Source organism: Panicum virgatum, chromosome 6N (assembly GCF_016808335.1).
Source record: "Panicum virgatum strain AP13 chromosome 6N, P.virgatum_v5, whole genome shotgun sequence".
NCBI lineage: Eukaryota > Viridiplantae > Streptophyta > Magnoliopsida > Poales > Poaceae > Panicum > Panicum virgatum.
Genome location: NC_053150.1, coordinates 31,359,624 through 31,378,008, shown reverse-complemented (window position 1 = coordinate 31,378,008; position 18,385 = coordinate 31,359,624). Strand labels below are relative to the sequence as shown.

General features: G+C 45.2%; 1 protein-coding gene and 1 long non-coding RNA gene across 5 annotated transcripts; both read right to left on the bottom strand.

The window, feature by feature from the left end:
* Positions 1-9,079: 9,079 nt before the first annotated feature.
* LOC120678574 (probable L-gulonolactone oxidase 6) lies at positions 9,080-18,385 on the bottom strand. 3 transcript variants are annotated; one of them, XM_039959823.1, is made up of 3 exons: positions 18,184-18,385; positions 14,429-14,919; positions 9,080-9,694 (listed from the first exon to the last, which is right to left on the bottom strand). In XM_039959823.1, the coding sequence occupies exons 1-3, from the start codon at positions 18,344-18,346 to the stop codon at positions 9,680-9,682; spliced, it is 669 nt and encodes a 222-aa protein (XP_039815757.1). In that variant the 5' UTR covers positions 18,347-18,385; the 3' UTR covers positions 9,080-9,679. The 3 variants fall into 3 exon arrangements, with proteins under 3 accessions (XP_039815757.1, XP_039815756.1, XP_039815758.1); XM_039959822.1 differs by lacking the exon at positions 9,080-9,694 and adding an exon at positions 9,791-10,176; XM_039959824.1 differs by lacking the exon at positions 9,080-9,694 and adding an exon at positions 10,041-10,191.
* LOC120678575 lies at positions 16,318-18,119 on the bottom strand. 2 transcript variants are annotated; one of them, XR_005676636.1, is made up of 4 exons: positions 17,701-18,119; positions 17,384-17,613; positions 17,218-17,280; positions 16,318-16,526 (listed from the first exon to the last, which is right to left on the bottom strand). It is a non-coding gene; the product is annotated as an uncharacterized LOC120678575 (long non-coding RNA). The 2 variants fall into 2 exon arrangements; XR_005676635.1 differs by lacking the exon at positions 17,218-17,280 and having other exon boundaries at positions 17,384-18,096.

Below are 18,385 nucleotides of genomic sequence, written 5' to 3'. Positions count from 1 at the left end.
AACTTTTCCTCCACGATCTGCCAATCTGCATTCATGAGCTTCCTAAAATTCATTGGTATGCCAAGGTATCTAAAAGGATACATCCCAGATTGACAACCAAACAATTGCGAGTAATGGTGTTCCATCTCCTTAGCTTGTCCAAAACAAAAAATTCCGCTCTTGTGAAAGTTAATTTTAAGCCTGGATAATTGCTCAAAAGCACATAATATCATTTTCATATTAGTAGCTTCTTCAATATCATGGTCCATAAACAGAATGGTGTCCTCAGCATACTGCAAAATAAACAAGCCACCATCTACGAGATGAGGAACAATCCGGGTAACCAAACCCTCTTCCTTGGCTCGATTTATTAATATTGCTAACATATCTGCAACAATATTAAACAAAATGGGTGATAGCGGATCTCCTTGTCTCAGACCTTTCAAAGTTTGAAAATTTTGTCCTATCTGATCATTAATTTTTATGCCCACATGGCCCCTTTGAATGAAAGCTTCAATCCATTCACACCATTTTTGTGAGAAACCTTTCATTTGTAATGTTTGTTGAATGAAACTCCACTTTACTTTGTCATACGCTTTCTCAAAATCTATTTTGAAGATGACTGCACTCTTCTTTTTCCTATGTAGTTCATGAATGGTCTCATGTAAAACGACGACCCCCTCCACAATATTCCTACCAGGGAGGAATGCAGTCTGTGTAGGACTAATAACTTTCTGTGCTACCAGTGAGATCCTATTAGTGGCCACTTTGGTGAAAATCTTGAAGCTTACATAAAGGAAACATATGGGTCTGTACTGTTGGATTCTAATGGCGTCTTTACACTTTGGTAATAAAATAATTGTTCCAAAGTTGAGGCTATAAAGAGGTAGCTCCTGTTTATGAAACATTGAGAACATTGCCATAAGGTCATCCTTAATTATTTCCAAAAAAGGCTGATAGAATTCAGCCGGGAAACCATCAGGCCCTGGGGCTTTATGATGTTCCATTTGAAAAATAGCCTCTCGTACCTCCGCTTCAGTAAACTCTGAAGTTAGGATCTCATTTTCTACATCCGTTACTTGGGGAATGTCATATGTTCGAGTCTCATCCAGATTAAAATTATTATCTGATGGACCAAAGAGACCTTTGTAATAGGAAAAAGTCTAAATAACCCCCTCATCTATCGGCAGTTGACTACTTAACACCCCAAACTATAAAACCAGATATTCTACATCCCAACTTTTCCAAAACTGGTCAAATAACCCCCTCAAGCGGTTTTGGATGGTGGTTTTGTCTTTTATCTTTTTTATTTATTTTGAATGAATCATCGAAAAATTATTATAAATCATAGAAAAATCATAAAATGGAAAATCCAATTTTGTTGGACTCCACATTAGCAGAAGTACACAGTGAACATATAATATGGTATTTTTTAATACAATTTTTTGTTTTAGATTTTTTTATCTATTCTTTTCTATAACTAATTGAAATAATTCATAACTACAATTTCTATTGTTCGATTGTGGTGAAATTTTTATGGTGACCTAATTATTATATGCTTGAACTATAGTAAAAATTTTATACTCATTGGATCATGTATTATATAGTTATAAATTTAACAAGCATAAATCCTAAATAAATCTATAACTATGTAATACATGATCCAATGAGTATGGAATTTTTACTACAGTTTAAGCATACAATAATTAGGTTACCATAAAAATTTCATCATAATCGAACTATAGAAATTGCAGTTATAAATTATTCCAATTAATTATAGAAAAGAATAGATAAAAAAATCTAAAACAAAAAATATATTAAAAAATACCATATTATATATTCACTGTGTAGTTTTGCTAATGTGGAGTCCAAGAAAATTTGATTTTCTATTTTATGATTTTACTATGATTTTTCTATGATTCATTCAAAATAAATAAAAAAGAAAAGAGATAAAACCACCATCCAAAACCACTTGAGGGGGTTATTTGTCCGGTTTTGGAATGTTTGGGGTGTAGAATATCTGGTTTTATTGGTTGGGGTGTTAAGTAGTCAACTGCCGATAGGTGAGGGGGTTATATAGACTTTTTCCTTTGTAATATGTGGTGATATATTTCTTTAATTCATCATCGCCACTTACTGTATGGTTCCCATCCTGTAACTTATAGATTTTTATTTTCCTATGTTTACCATTGACAATCAACTGAAAGTATTTGGTGTTTGAGTCACCTTCAAGTAACTCCTTAACCTTTGCCTGTTGATACCATTAAATTTCTTCTTCTCTAAGCATTTTTGCTAGCCTAGTTTTTAAGAATTGTTTTAAATCCACCTCTTGTGGTGATAGAATACAAGTTTCCGCTTTTTTGTCTAAACTGTCCAACTTATCCAATATTTTTTTCTTCACGAGTTATCATTTTTAGGTGTCAAATAGGCAAGCTTCATTTTTTCTGGTGTCAAATAGGTAATTTTCATCCAAGTCTTTCCTTAACGGAAGACCAGAATGCAGGATTCATTTATTTTTAGCCAGACTTGATTGTTAAGACTATTATAAATGAATAAAAATACACTGGACCTTAAAGTTAACTTGGTGTACCATCCAGGTCCCCAAACTTCAAAAATGCACAATCAATTCCTTGAGTTTGTTAACCGTATCACCTAAGGTCCAAATTATAACCTAAACAGAAAGTTGTATAATTTATTCAAATACAAAACTATATACAAAACATTTACACATAAAATGTTATAACAAATTACTTGTACAAATATATTCAAATACAAAAGATCTGTATAAAAAATTGTAGGACAATGAATCTCATATGGAAAAAATTGTAGAAAGAATCAGAAATAAAAAAGATAAATTTTGGAGGAAACAATGGAAATTTTTTTTCGGACATGAAGTTTTGAAATAAATTTTTGCAAAATTTTCGAAAGTATAAGAGTTGAGAGAAAAAATTCAAAAAATTTTTTGGGCCCACATGTAAGGTTTAGATCATTATAAAATTACTTTCGGTTTGTAATTTAAAAATGGTGATTAAGACTTTACTTGACATAATTAGTAAGTTTGAGGTTCTGAAAATGCATTATGAAATTTTGGAGACCTAGATGATACTACGAGCCAAGTTTGAGAACCAGCTTCATTTCCCCATCTGAGTTTTGGCATTTCACTTGATCTAGTTATGTACAAACTTTTATCCTCAGGCGCTGTCTGCATAATGTTTCATGAACATATTGCATGTATTATTTTGGGTGTTTCAATTTTATTCTAGGATTCTTTTCTCAGTTGTGTCGCAAATCACGTGTTTGATCTGTAGGTTTCCGATGTTATTCCGATGCTACCCTCATAAAGCATAATTTGTTCATCTCTATTTTGTAGTTCTGAAAAGAATTATGTGCCCTTTTAATTATCTTCTATTCACTATCCTCATGTGTTGTTATTCAAAAAATTTTCTGTAACTTTTTTGTTTCTGATCTGCAGAAGACTAGGCAACAAAACTGTCCAGATTGAAGACTTAAACCGTCTAAAAACAAATTGAACAGGATCGAACTACGTGTTGCTTCGACGCGCCGAATAGGCCACAAGGCCGGCTCAAACATTTTGAGGGCCCTAGGCAAACTCATCGCTATGGGCACTCTAGAGTATATAGAAAATTTGATGATATATGTACATACTAATTTTACTTGCAAGCAAAAACAAATCCATTTGATATATTTAATAATTGTTCTCTTAGAACTAATATGATTACCTTAACGAAGAATAAAATACCATCATATCCATTGCTTCTCATGAAAAGATACTTCTTGTCTTTTCTTGATGCGAAATCATCAGGAACTATTGAGAACAATAGTGTCCAAGATACCCTTTTCCGAGAGAGCACATAGCTAAGCCATTTATCCTTTCTTGTGACATAGTTGATCTCAACTAGTTCTTCAACAACTTCAATTTTGAGAAACTTCTTTCAGCAACTTCAACAAGACTACATAAGTGTTTAGTACAAAGATTAATTTAGATTATAAATAAACAAGCAAAAAAAAACAAGAAAAGTAGAAAACAGTACGCTACCTGCTGGACACCTGGTCCTGATCACCTAGTCTGCGTTCGTGGCCACAGAATCACAACGGCAGGCCGGCAGCCTGCACGGCCCCTGCTCCGGATGACTGAGGTTGAGGGCGACTGGCTGCTCGGCCGTCGGCGACCGCCACGACGCCGGCAGCTAGCCGCCAGTCGCCAGGGCTCGCGATCCTATCGCTTCCTCTCCTTGCGTGCACGGCGGCGCCGTTTCGGTTTCCTTGGCTCCGTGCGCTCCGTCTCCCTGCTGTGCGTTGCCCAAAAAATTTCTTCTGGGCCTGGGGAGCGGGGAGCTGGGGTACCTGAGCCTGGGCCCCTCCCCGGCGTGGGCCCTAGACAGTCGCACCTCGCCCCCCCCCCCCCCCCCCCCCCCCCCCCCACCATGAGCCGGCCCTGTAGGCCATGGCTATGTTACTTGTGACACTGGCACCTTTCGAACTCCTCCATACGGATGATGAGGTTAGGGAGGCCGAGGTGTGGCCCAACGAGGAGGGTATAGGTGGTGTCGGGGTAGGCATTGTGTGTTAGTGTCTGATGGAGGCGGCAGCCTGCGGTCAACGGGCTGAATGAGGCGGCAGTGTGGTGACACCTTCCTTTGGCGAGCAGAAGACACCTAAGGGTGGAGGAGGAGGAGGAGGAGGAGGAGGCATACGAGCTCAACATGGTCCGCGCATGCTTTTGTTATTTTGCAAAGTGAATTATTATGTTGAATCAAGTGCTTTTTCACGATAATGAAAAGATTTTCCCATGTAATCTATGAATTTTTTTATTTTGAATCCTATAAAAATTATGGCCCTGTTAAGCCATAGTTTGTGATTTTGGTGATTGTGTGACCACATAATAAATAGGACTAACAAGTTTGTGAGCTCAAGTTATAGGATTTCTAGATCCCATGAACGTAATCCAAACCATATCCAAGATGTCCAACTCTCTGTCAAGATATCCACGAATTGGACAAGGTGTAGCAGAAGTCAACAGATCGGTTGAACTGACAATGTCAAAGTTGACTAGGTCGGTGCAACGGAAATCGCAACTATGATCGAGAGTTGGAATTAGCAGCATGCCTGGTTAAACTGACGGGTCATAAAATCAACGGGTGCAATCTTGAGTTGACAGCGATCAAGTGAAGAAACTCCTACAACAACGGTTAAACCGATGCAATGGCACGTCAATGGGTCGGTGCATTGGGCAGTGCAAGTGAAGGCCAAGTGAAGAAGACCCATTATGACCGGTTGCACCGATGCTATGGAGTTTTAGACGTCGGTGCATTGCTGAGCTGACAAGATAATCAAGTGAAGGAATGACAAGAGGCACCAGTTTAACGGACGGTACAAGGAGAAGCGTTGGTGCATTGGTGCTGGCATTGTCCAGAGATCATGTCAAGTAGCAAGGAAGAAGCGCTGGTGCAATGCCTTGATGCAATGACGTAAGCAAAAGCTGGTGTGTCAGGAGGAGGTCAACGACTATATGTGGCATGAGTAGAGTGTCCGGTTGAAATCACATCCCCTTGCAGAAGCATCGGTTCATCCGACACTACTGCATTTTTAGCTAGCTGTTGGAGCAACGACTCGATGAAGTTGCTGGGCTATATAAGGGCCTCACTTCAGGTCATTTGAGATTGCTAGAGTCCAAGAAATTGCATATAGACAAGAGAACACCTCCAAGCCACCATTAAGCTTAGTGATCACATCATTAGGTCTTAGCACAAGCTTTTAGAGTGTTAGTGCTAGGTTAGTTGTAGAGAGAGTGAGGAAGAGCAAGGTGCCGAGCCTTGTGCTAGTTCTTGTGTGAACCTTAAGATTGTATCTTGGTGTGTTGAGCGGTGACAACGGCTTTGTGCATGGAACGTGGAGACCCCTATCCTTCATGGAGAAGCCGGGAACTTGGCTTAGTCCCAACAACATCCTGACTTCCCCATGCCTAGTACATGCTTTACCAGTTTCTTACAACTGAGCATCTCCAATAGTTTCCCTTTTTTTCCCATATCTTGTTGTTTGCCAACTTCTCAAATAGGTATGGGGAGGCAAAAAAGAGATCATCTCCAAGAGTACCCCATTTTAACTTCCTAAATATGAAAAATTGTGGCCCCAAGTGTACCGTCTTGCATAATTCCCACGGGAAGTCGCCATTAGCTAGCCCTGAGAACGAGTTGCTGCAGCTATCCAGGGCCGTGACGGTGGACGATTCGGCCGAGAAATTCCTGAGGCCGCCCTCCTCCTTGGTGCTTGCGGTCTCGCACAGCGGCGCCTCGCCGTCCCGCACAGCGGCGCCTTGCCGTCCCTGGCATCCCCCTCCCCGTCCCCTTCCTCGTCATCTCCGAGTCTCTATGCTCCGCCACATCCCGGCCCTCCGACCGCCACCATCGCCGCGTGCGGCCGCTTTGATGGGGGGCTAGGGTGGCCACCTATTCCTCCAAGTCCACCTCCACCCCTCATAAGCAGCAACACGGCCGCGACCACGCCTTCACAGCATCATGGAGATATAGAAGCGCGTCCACCACTTCCACACCCTCCACTCCCTCCTCCTCTACGCCGTCGGCCCGACGGCAGCCTTTTGTGCCGGCGGAAGCGGCGTTGTATGCGTCTTCTTCACCCACCTCGAAGCCTTCGCGCGCCGCCAACTCCGCCTTGCGCCCCTCGACGCTGGCCGCTTCCTCTTGCGCCACGCGCACGCCTTCCACCTCTTCCTCCACCCCGTCTACCATATGCTCCACACCCGCCTCACCTCGCACGCCGTCGCGGCGCTCCGTGCTGAGGCCGAGGCTGTCGCCGCCACCCTCCCTTCCACGTCCATCATCCGCCTCCGCCGATGGGTGATGACGGCACGAAGGAGGTTGACCGGCAAGAAGTTGCGGTAAAACCGAGATGGGGAACAAGTCACGACACTCATATATGCGCGCAGAGGGGGGAGTTTTGGGAATTGTTAGCAGTTAGGGAATAAATTTGAGGAACTGTTGGAGATGAGTTTTCTTCATTTTTTTAAAAAACCTAGATGGGGGTAGATTTTGGGAACTCTTGGAGATGCTCTAAGAATAAGTAATCTACTCGTACTTAGCTCAGCCCACCAAGACGAGGACACTGAACCATAATCAACCCGTGCGGCCGTGCCCACTGCCCCCTGACTCCCTCCCTCTCGGCCTCTCTTCCTGCTTGACCAAAGCTGCCTCCCTCTCTACACGACTTCTCCGATTTCTGCTAGTCCGCTCTGGCGCTCCCTCTCCTACTGCACAGGCCCCTGGCGGCGGCAGGGTCAACTGCTCGGGTGTGGAAGTGGAGGCCCTGTTTGGTTTGGATCCTAGCACACATAGTGCAAACTTTGATCAATAATTAGGGGTATTAAATAAATACAGTTTACAAACTAACTCTACAATCCCTTCACTACTTTGCGAGATGAATCTAATGAGACATTTGATCGTACGGTTAGAGGTCGGTACTGTAGCATTACTGTAGCAAATCATCGATTAATTACTGTCATTAGATTCGTCGCGAAAAGTTATACCTATTTATAAAAAATTTATAAATAAACTTGGTTTATTACTTCAGCGCGGCCCCGCCCAGGAATTATGAGTGCGTGCTCTCAGGCTGTCCACGGTCGGGCCTGCAGGCTGCACCACTGTAGGCCTGCAGCCTGGCCAGGGCGTGAGGTCTGCAACCGCTCAGGTGCGGCGCGACGGCGTGATGGCCCGGAAGCCCGGGTGGCAGCATGGCAGTGGGTGTCGTGCGGCCGTGCACTCCGGCGCAGTGGTGAAGAATTCATGATGAAGCACTCGATTCGGACCAGAGGTGCAGATGCTTCTGCATCTGCTTCATCGACACACTCGCAGCGCCACCTGTTCCTCGAGCGTCCACCTCCAGCACCAGTGAACGTGACCAGCACCACACTTCCTCCTATTACAACAGCAGGTACTATGTAGATCCTTCATGTTGTGATCAATACATGTATTGTGCCATATGTTTGAATTTTCTTATTATTGTGCCGTATGTTTAATATTTTTTTCATAAAATATTTTGAATACATCTTGATATCTTAAATCTATTCTCTCTCTAGGATCTAAGACGTCAAGGTCAGTCAATGGTAGTCCAAGCCCTAGTGCATAACATGGTTTGTGTTTGTCTGTATCATTTGCAAGTGCATGCATAGTCCAACAACAACAATTGATACAACTTCCTTAGGTGATCATCACTACGACACAAAAGGATATTTAGGGGTTTGTAGCTCATCCGTTGCTAGTTTTCGCAGCTAAAAATATCTTTTTAGGCGCAGCTAACATACCCATCTCTAAAAATTCATTTCCAGGGGTGGGTTACACCCTCACCAGCTCCTGGAAATGCATTTGCAGGGGTGGAAATCGATTTTCAGGGGTAGGTGGGGAGGTGACCCGCCCCCGAAAATGGATTTCTAAGAGCGTGTGAGGGCGTGACCCGCCCTTGGAAATGGATTCCCAGCCTGCCAAAAAATTTACCAATTTGAATTTGAAATTTCCATTTCTTTTTCCCACTATTTTTTAAAATTTGTATTCCCACCAATTTTGATCTATTATTGGTACAATTGAGCGTCGTGAAAGAATCCGCAAGCGCACAGATATCACTGTAGTTTTCACCTCAGAGAATTCCAAGGATTATCGAATTCAAGGGAACGTGAGTACGATATCTATGGTTCAGGCTCATCCAAGGACACAACACCGGTAGGATCAAGGGTAGAGAGGACCATTCAAATTCCAGGTATTAAGACAAGAAAAGCCTAAGTTTAGCTATTTACGTCGGGCTTCATTATCGCCCGGATAAACCAGAAGTTCTGATATAGGTTGCTGTCGTGCAATCGAACATGGAGGATTACAATGACACAAAACAGGGCTATCACCACCTGCATGCCACCTCTACAAACTGTGGGATGCTACAACAATCGAATGGTAAAGTCTAGTCCAGGCACCACGCCTACACTGTCGTTTACTAGCTCTAGTTCTAGCCAAGAACATCCATCTTTATCGGGAGTTTTAGACTACAGCTACCCACTATTACTAGTGAACACTCAATCCAATAAACAACCAGGAACTACTACTTAACTTGAATTTAAATTACTGAATACTGAAAAAGTCACAAACAATTACAATGACCAATAAGTAACCGTCGAGGTACAAGCGGAGAAAAGTGCCGACAGGCCTGGCACTTTTCCGACTCATCCTCACTCTCTCCCTATTTTCTCTACAATCCTAGGCTTCCTATGCACCTAAGGAGAGCTCCCAAGCTCCAAGTGGAGAAGAGAGGTGAAGGGTGTGTGGTGTGTGTGTCTCATTCTCTACCCCCTCTTGTATTTATAGGGAGGAGTATGGGGTCTTCACACGACGTTTACAATAGGGGAGGCACCTCAAACCGATGTAAGGAAGTTGCTGGCCAAAGCTGGTAGTCGGTGGCGCCTGCCACTGTTCGGGTCGGCCGAACCAGTGGGCCCGACCTCTGGCCACCGCCCTTGGCCAGGAAGCTTTCAGGTGGGTTCCATTGGCCTTGTCATGTGCCTAAGTCTCTGTAATGTCGGTTTCCTTCATCTGATGGGCCCTTTGATCCACGTGACAACACGTGTCGCGCTCTGATTCGTCAAAAGTTTGTACCTTGGATCGTGACCTGCCACTTAGTTTCAATTCTAGCTCAAATTTACCTGCATACAATTTCAAACCAACATCTATGAAATTCATTAGTATTTAATCCAATGCTACCATATATTCCATCTTTAATCATGGTTTTCATGTCGGAGTTGGCGGTCAAAATAGGTCAAATAGACCGTCAACATCTATCAAGCTAGTTCGCGATCGAGACGTGGAATATGTTTGATAAAAATATTTACACATACAAAATTAAATTATTTGGAAATAGAACATCAATAGACTACATCATTAAAGTGCACATTGAATACATGTTTCTCCCCTATTCCCTAGGAACGCTACCGGAGGCAGCACAATGCTCTTGGTTGTGCCACTCACAAAATCCAATGTATTTATCATCCGTTGCTAATTCTTGTGCTTCATAAAAGAATTGGCTCCTCACATTGACCACTGCATGCAGAATAAAATGACACAAATCGTTGACTACATCTAGAAGTTGTTTCTCGTGGAGCCGGGTAGCATGCTTTTCCGGGTGAATCTACAATTATTGATGCTATGGAAAAGTTAAGCAAGCGTTAGTTACAATTAAAACAATATACATATATGCATCTTTCCCTAATAAAGAGTAGGCCTTTACATGTTCGGGATTAGTAGTGTATCTCCCTTGCACCCTTATATGCTCGCACATGTAGTAGCCAAAGTACACGGAACCGTAAGGTTGCTTGTGGCATGTGAAGTTTGTGCAAAAGTTGTTGACGACCATTATTTCACATTTTGACCATCAACTTCCCTGGAATAAATGGCGATTTGTACTATATTTCATACATATTATGCTTATTTTTAATGTGTAACAAGTTTTGGGTGAGTTGTGATTGCAGGAACACATGGTAGAAAAATGAACTGTTTTGGAAGAAATCCCAGGTCAACCAGTCTAGCCACTATGGAATTTCGGTCTCAATTTTTACCAGTGTGCTCACAGACACAAGTCCAAGCCATTCCAACTTGCACCCATCAAAGAGTTACATTTTACACTACTACAGAATTCATTATCGCAAACATCTCATCACCGCCGGTTTAATTTGAACCGGCGGTGATAGTCTATCACCGCCGGATCATAATACGAAACGGCGGTGATAAGCACTATCACCGGTGGTTCCAAATATGACCCGTTCACCCGTTGGTGATAAGCCAAGAGAACGAGTAAAATCCCCTGCACCTCTCTCTGCTTGTCCTTATTAATTCACCCGCACTATTCTGTCACCAATCCCTCTCTCCTTCCTACCCCTCTCAGCCTCTCCTCTCTGGCTTTCAATCCCCTCTTCTTCCTCTCTGTGCAGCCCCTCTCCTCTCCCTCAATCTCTCGCAGGACAGCTGCGCCGGCGGGATCCGGTCCCCATCCGCTCAACCCTCGCTCGTGGTGGCGGCGGCGCATCCGCTCCCCCTCCGCTCACCCCTCGCTTATGGCGGCAGCGGGGCAGTGAGCAGCGGTGGTGGGTGACGAGCAGGGCGAATCCCGCGTGCGGCTGAGGTGCGCGGGGCAGCGGCGAACGCAGTGGCGGCAAGCTCGGCGGCAGCAAGCACAGCGGCTTCAAGCGCGGCGGCTGCTGAGGCGTGCGGGGCAGCGGAGAGCATGGAGATTGCGAGCCGAGCAGCCCGAGTGGGGCAGCCACATGTGGGACCGAGTCAGCCGGTGGCAAGCGAGGCGGCAGCTCGTGGGCAGCAGTAGCTGTGGCGTGATTTTTTTTGTTTTTTCAAAGAGCAACACTGTCGGGTGGTGAACTGACGGTATTAGATTTACCCATCACCATCGAGTTAGATCAAAGGATGCTCAAAACCGGCGGTGATGTGTTTTTAGAACCGGCGGTGAAAAAGGTGAATGGAGTAGTGTAAGGTCGAAAGGCTTGAGCAATTGATGGAAAGGCCCACATGCAAGCAAGGCTCCGGCAAAACACCACAGATCCACTTCCCTAGACAAAGCATAGTCGTTGATCAGCAAGTCGATGAAGCGGAGGGCCGAGACATGCCAATCGCAAACTGTCACGCTTCAGACCAATGCAAGCAAATACCGACTCCAGAAGAACATCAGAGCCCTCCACAAGAAGTGGGTGGCAAGTGGCCAAAATCCATAGAATGCCGGCCTAGGAGGGACCGGCCTCACTTTTGTTGGGGTGGGTTACCCCCTCACCCGTCCCAAAAAATAACGCCCATTTGTAGGGGCGGGTCACCCGCCCCCTACAAATTTATTTCCAGTTCTTCAGCTAAAAAAATCAGATTGCCAGCGGCATGAGCATGAAGGAATCCCCAGACGATGCCCTCAACAAGGATATGACGCACCAGATGCCAACGTCACCGATCCGAAGCATCGAACATAGTTTTCACCAGAGATCCAACCACATGTCAAAGTCCGCCGAGAGCAGAACATGAAGCACCGCAGCAGCGCAGCCGAGCAGAACATCGGACATAGCGTTGTCATTGTCATTGGATGGTATGGATCTAGAATATGACAGCACACAAGTCTTGTTTTATTGATGCCCCCACTGTTTTGGATCGGATCTACGACGCGTGGTGCCATGGACACACAAGTCTTGTTTTATTGATGCGCCCACTGTTTTGGATCTACGATGCGTGGTCCCATGTGTTTAGTTTTCAAAATCCCATGTGTTTAGTTTTCAAAAAAATTTCATATCGAATCTTGAGACACATGCACGAAGCATTAAATATATTTGAAAAAATAATTAATTACACAGTTTAATTGATTAGAACGAGATGAATCTTTTAAGCCTAATTAATCCATAATTGGACATCAATTATCAAACAACAACGAAATGTGCTACAGTACCCAAACCCAAATTTTTTTACTAACTAAACACCCTCTTAAGTTAAATGACATTTTCCATATTTTGCTTGAGGACAAAATTGCTGTGTAAAAGCCCACCTAGAACGTGTGAGAATTTTCCATCTTTCACCTCGATTTTGTGAATATGTGTTTAAGTTACTTTAGAAAAGTCTAGGTATTTTTAGCATTGTTCGTCTACACGACAGTTAAATGTTGGTATTTTATTGTATAAATTTAGTCAAATTTGAAATATTTTGATTTGGTAAGAAAGTTGAAATAACTTACAATTTGGAACGATCAGATTAGTGATAAAGGGTTTCCAATAGTTGAATTGTTTCAATCAGCTAAAGTAATAAAAGGTGTGGATACCTCCACGTCTACGTAGGGTGCATCTAAAGAGTACTTGTAGGGATGGCAACGGGTAAAATCCGCGCGGGTACTAATTTCAGAAACCCGCACCCGCAATCCTAAATCCGTGCCCGCGCCCGCAACCCGTGACGGGTATAAACCCAGACCCGTACCCGCTGTCCGCGGATACCCGCGTACCCGTGGGCACGCCCGTGTACCCGCGAAGGACGAGGGAGGGCGCTCGCCCTGGGGTCGGAGGTTGCGCTCGCCTGGGTCGTGGCCTCTGGGCGCGGAGGGATGAGGGAGGGCGTCGGGGGCCGCTGTCCGCTGGGGCCTGGGCGCACCGCGTGGCGCGGAGGGGCGAGGGCGCCGGCCGCCGGGGCCTGGGCGCGCCGCGCGCGGACGGAGGGGCGAGGGCGCCGGCAGGCGGCGCTGAGGCCTGGAGCCCTGGAGGCGCCACCGGACGGCCGGGTGCTTGCGCCAGGGGGTGGGGTGGTGCGCCACGGGGTGGGGTGGGGGGCGGCGGCTGGGAGTGAGGAGTGGGGAGAAAATGAGAGAAACCCTAGAGATGGTATATATATATATATATATAGGGTATTAGGGTCCACATGTCAGCGGGTTTCCGGGTTTTCGGATTTGGATATTAAATTTTCAAACCCGTTATAGAATACCCGTTGAGTTTACAATCATACCCGCACCCGCGCCCGCGGGTACAAACCCAAACCCAAATCCGCACCCAGCGGGTCGGGTATGCGCGGATTCGCGGGTTTTTCGTACCCGTTGCCATCTTTAAGTACTTGAGTGAGGAAGGCGATGATCCCCTGCCTACTTTTTTTTCTTTTGTGCATAAACGCTCGTCCCTTATTTAAAATTTGAACTGTGCACAGTAACTCTAGGCAAAAAGTTTACAAAGAGATTATTCGAGATTAAAATTTCGTTGTCGTCGGTCAAAACAACGAGATCTTGAAAAGGAAAATCCAATGATCAAAGACCTAAATTTGGTGAACTTTTTCAACCCCCATTGAGACACGTGCACAGTAAAAACTATAGCGCAACCTTATCTTTCTAGCACAATATTCTGGCTCGATGATCAACGTACATATATACTGTAACGATATACGTCGTTTTGGAAACATAATTGAACCTTTGAGTTCAAACCTGATAATCAATTTCAGAATATGCATGGCAGAACTAACATGTATCTTACCTTGAAAAAATCTTATTTATTTGATTTCATTTATAAGCCTAGAAATTAAGTGTTTGGATCATCTTCCTCTGTTAAACTCTACTTGGCCACTCTGCTGAACATTACAAAAATCAAGTAGCTATTATTATGTAAAACTTTGATTTAGAAAATTAAAAAGAAATTACAATGGTCCCGCGTACTAGCAGCTAGTAGGGAAGATTCCATTGTGTGGAATTGATTAGTCTTAAAATATAATTTCTAGATGAACAAGAAAAATAAAATATTTGATATCCATGTGAAGAAGTGGACAATGGAATCACACACAATACATCATATTAAGCCTACGAGGAAAATACACTGCACTACCGGATTTCTAGTACAATTCATAAATGATGGCTAAGTGCAGAGTCTCATCAGTACCTGAGAGATGACGCCGAGGACTCCGAGGGATACCTTGGCCGCGTCGAGGTCCGGGTGGCCGGTGCCGAGCTCCCTCACCATGGCGAAGCCCCGGCTCGCCGGTGCCGGCGTCACGATCCTCAGCGCCACCACGGACTCGTGCACGGCGCCCCCCTTGCCCCACAGCGAGCTGCCGTGCGCGCCGGTCGCCAGGAGGCCGCCGACGGTGAGGCCATACCAGTACGGCGTGTAAGGCAGCGAGAGCCCCGCCGCGGCGGCGGCACGGATGAGCTCCCTGAGGAGCATGCCGCTCTCCACCGTGATGAGCCGCTTCTTGGCGTCGATCCGCACGGTCCGGTTGAGCCACCGCGTGCTGATGATGGCGCCGGCGCTGCCGCCGGGGCAGGCCAGTTTGGTGAAGCTGTGAGAGTACCTCGTGACGACCTTCACCTTACGCTTGGCCGCCACTGCGGCCGCCACGGCCGCGACGAGCTCATGCTCGCTGCGAGGGTGATGTGAGAACCGCCCAATTTGCAGTCGGTTTAGGTGAAATTATTGATTAATTCTTTAAGATGAGGGCTAGCACGTGTCCGTCTCTCGACACGCCACGTGCTAATCCACACTTTAGAGGCACTTAATCAACACAATTCATCTAGAACGAGAGCAAACTCGGTAGTCCTGGTACGTGTTTGCCACATGCACAGAATTAAGCACACGTACTGTTATACAAGCATGTACATTGTCGATGATCCACAAAGAGCAATTTTACACACTTAATATTACAAGTTCGATATAGGAGGGTTCAACTAACTTCCATTACAAGACTTGGGCTCATGAAAGTCATATTAAATAGAAACGTAAAGTTTATTGCATTTACATGCTCTCACGAATCTCGATTTCGATAAAGACATACTAAGATAATGATGCCTTGCTCAAGAACATCATCACAGCCACAACGACCTACTCCTCCCCCGCACCAGGAGTACAAAAGGTACTCGCAAGACTTATGCGATTAAATAAACAAGGATCAAGCAATGACTCAAGTAAAAGCTTTAAGGTTAAGTATTTATTGCATAAACATTAGCTCTCTACACTATCAACTATCAGAATTAATTAATCTTACCCAACCCCAAACAATTTTAGTTGATTAAGAGAGTAATATAATCTATAACTGATCATAGCTGTAACATGAACCATTCCCATCATAATCGAAATTCTACAAGGAGTTCATGGGATAAAGAGCTTGCTCATAACCGAGAGCGCGGCAATTCGAATTGATTAAAACCTTGCAAGGGTGTACTACTTTACCCACACGACGCAAGGACCATACGACTCACCCAACCCGCTAAAGTTGGATAAGGGGATACTCGTGTCAACCGTTCCCAACAAGGCTCGATCATTGAAATTTTCACACCTATCTTACGCGTAGAGACTTAATTTCCACCGGGGACAACTCTAAACTTTTCTACACATAGGTCCACCCGGGGACACCTCTAAGCCTCTCTGCGTAGCCCTTAGCCACGTATTTAGGACTGCACATCAATGATCAAATCAAAGAAGGTAATTGGCTCATATGTACCATTATATTGGATATGTGGTAGCACGGAAAGGTGCTCAAAACCGACGTCGTCCACTCGGTTCTTAATCGATCCAAGCGGACTATGCCCATGTGACTTCATTCTGTAGGCCCTAACATTCCGCTCGAATCTAGATACTTCATTCCACTTGCCCCAGATGCTCAAGTGCGATCAAGGATAATCAGGTAAGTGTGATACTCCAAACCATTCCTTTCTAGCAAGCAATATGAGTATTCTAAGCAGGGCTAAGCATCTAATAAGATTAAGTTATTAACGGTCTAACTGGTGCCAATGATATGAATAAACGAATCAAGGAAGGAGAATGCATGAAAATAGGTACAAGAATGTAATACGTACATAGTATATATATAACCCAACAATATCCAAGTGAGATAACTAAACTAATCAAATTAAATAGGTGCAAGGGATTATGCTTAGCTGCTTGCCTTGGTTAACTTCGGGCTCGACCATGAACTGGACTCCGGGTTCAGGCTCGACGGACTCGGCAGGCTCAATGGGTTCGTTCTCCGACGGTTCAGTCACTATAAAGCATGAATGAGATACCAGAATTAGCATGATGCCATGATTGTGCAAGAAATGCTATGCATGAAATGAGATGTATGCATTAGTGTGATACCCTAGATTATGCAAGGGTGATAAGACATGCATAATGAATGGCACATATGCAATGATGCACAAACGTAATACTAATGAACATGCGAGCAACGACTAGAGCAAGAATTAAGAAAAGAACTACCACAGCAAGCATAAATCAGAAATTAAATTGAACATGTAGAGGACATTACAAGGAACACATGAAAATTGGATTTGCAGTAAAATCATTTTTCTATATTTACTTACAAAAATCACAAATTTTCAGCTGTCCTATAAAAGTTAATTCAGAAAAGTCATGAAAACTTAACTGAACAAATCCAAGAAAATTATCTTAGATACTAGGCATGAATACAAAGCTAACAAAATTGGTTTCACCATTTTATCATTTTGCTACAAATTATTGTGTATTTTCAAAATTTACAGCCACTTAAACTAATATTTAAACTAGAGCAAAAACTATTCAGAAAATAAAAATCAACCTGTAAGAAAAGATGTAGATCTTAGAACAAGGAATCCAACAAATTTTATTTTGCATTTTTCTGATTTTTTCTGATTTACTATGATTTTTCAAATTTTCAGCCAAACTATTGCAAAAGAACCCTTCGCAGCACTATTCACCTGAGTCATGGACTTCGCAAAAAGGCCCCTGCACTTCTTTCTATTGTTGCCTGGGGTCCCTAGCTGCGATTTTTGGAACAGAAGAGGCTCAGGGAGCTCGATTCCGGCGAGCTCGCTCACCGGCGGCGAGAGCTAGGTGGGGGAGGAGCAAGAGGTCACGGGCTACCTTTGGGTGATCTTAGCGTGGCGGAGGGCGGCCGGAGGCGTGCTGTCCACGGGAGCAGTGCACGGCGGCGGTCGGCGACAGCGTGTGGCGGCGCTCCGGTGAGTGGCTGGCGACGGGGCGGCCATGGGAGGATTCAGCAAGGCTGGGTGGAGTGGGGGCGCTCGGCGGCGCGGCACAGAGGCGCGTGCACGTGGCTTGCGGCGAGCAGCAGCATGCCGGCAGCGGCATGGCTCGGGAACGAGCGCGGAAACAATGGGAACGTGTAAGAACGAGGAGAGCACAAGCATCAGTGAGTCGAGGGGAGTCGATTTCTATACCTAGGTTGGATGGAGAAGGACCGAAGGTAGGACTTCGACGGTGAGGGGCGGAACTACTGTTCATGGTGGTCTGGAGCTTCGATTCCCGTCAATTGGGCCGAGAAGGAGTTCGGCTGGGGTTTGGGGAAGCTGGAGGAGGTGGTGGGGGAGGATTGGGTGCGAGGGTTTGGACTGGGAGGTCGTGGAGACGTCGAATCGGCCGGAGGCTAGGAGGCCATCCATGGCTCCGTTCGAGCTCTGAGTAGAGGAGGAAGAAGAAGAGCGAAGGGAGGAAGAAGAGGGGCGCGTGTGGGAGAGAGCAGTGGGCGGCTCGGGATAGAGATGAGGACGGTATGGGCGAGCAGCGGAGTGGTGCAGCACGGCACGGCAGCGAGCCGATGCTCGGCATGCGTTGAGCGCGCATAAAGGCCGCTCAACATTGTGGACCCGGTTTGAAAATTCTAAACTTAATTAGCATGTGCTCTAAGCACCTGGGTGTTACATAGGCGACCCGGGCGGCGTGGCAGGTTCTGCGGTCCGGGAAGGAGGCATATGGGTTGTTGATGATGCAGTTGGAAGTGCCGTTGGTGCAGGCTACGGGATCCGGCGGAGGGCTGGAGCCGGTGAGGCTCAGCTGGGCGAGGACGACGAGCAGCAGGAGCTGCATTATTGCCCTCTGTCCGTCACTGTAGCATGACCCTGAGCG

Excerpts from the sequence above, each read along its gene's own strand:
- LOC120678574 (XM_039959822.1), bottom strand. The coding sequence starts at position 18,346 with ATGCAGCTCCTGCTGCTCGTCGTCCTCGCCCAGCTGAGCCTCACCGGC. Across the intron at positions 14,920-18,183 it reads CCACGCCGCCCGGGTCGCCT|ACCCTCGCAGCGAGCATGAG; the intron begins ATGTAACACCCA and ends GGTTCTCACATC. Across the intron at positions 10,177-14,428 it reads TCCTCGGCGTCATCTCTCAG|ATTCACCCGGAAAAGCATGC; the intron begins GTACTGATGAGA and ends CAATAATTGTAG.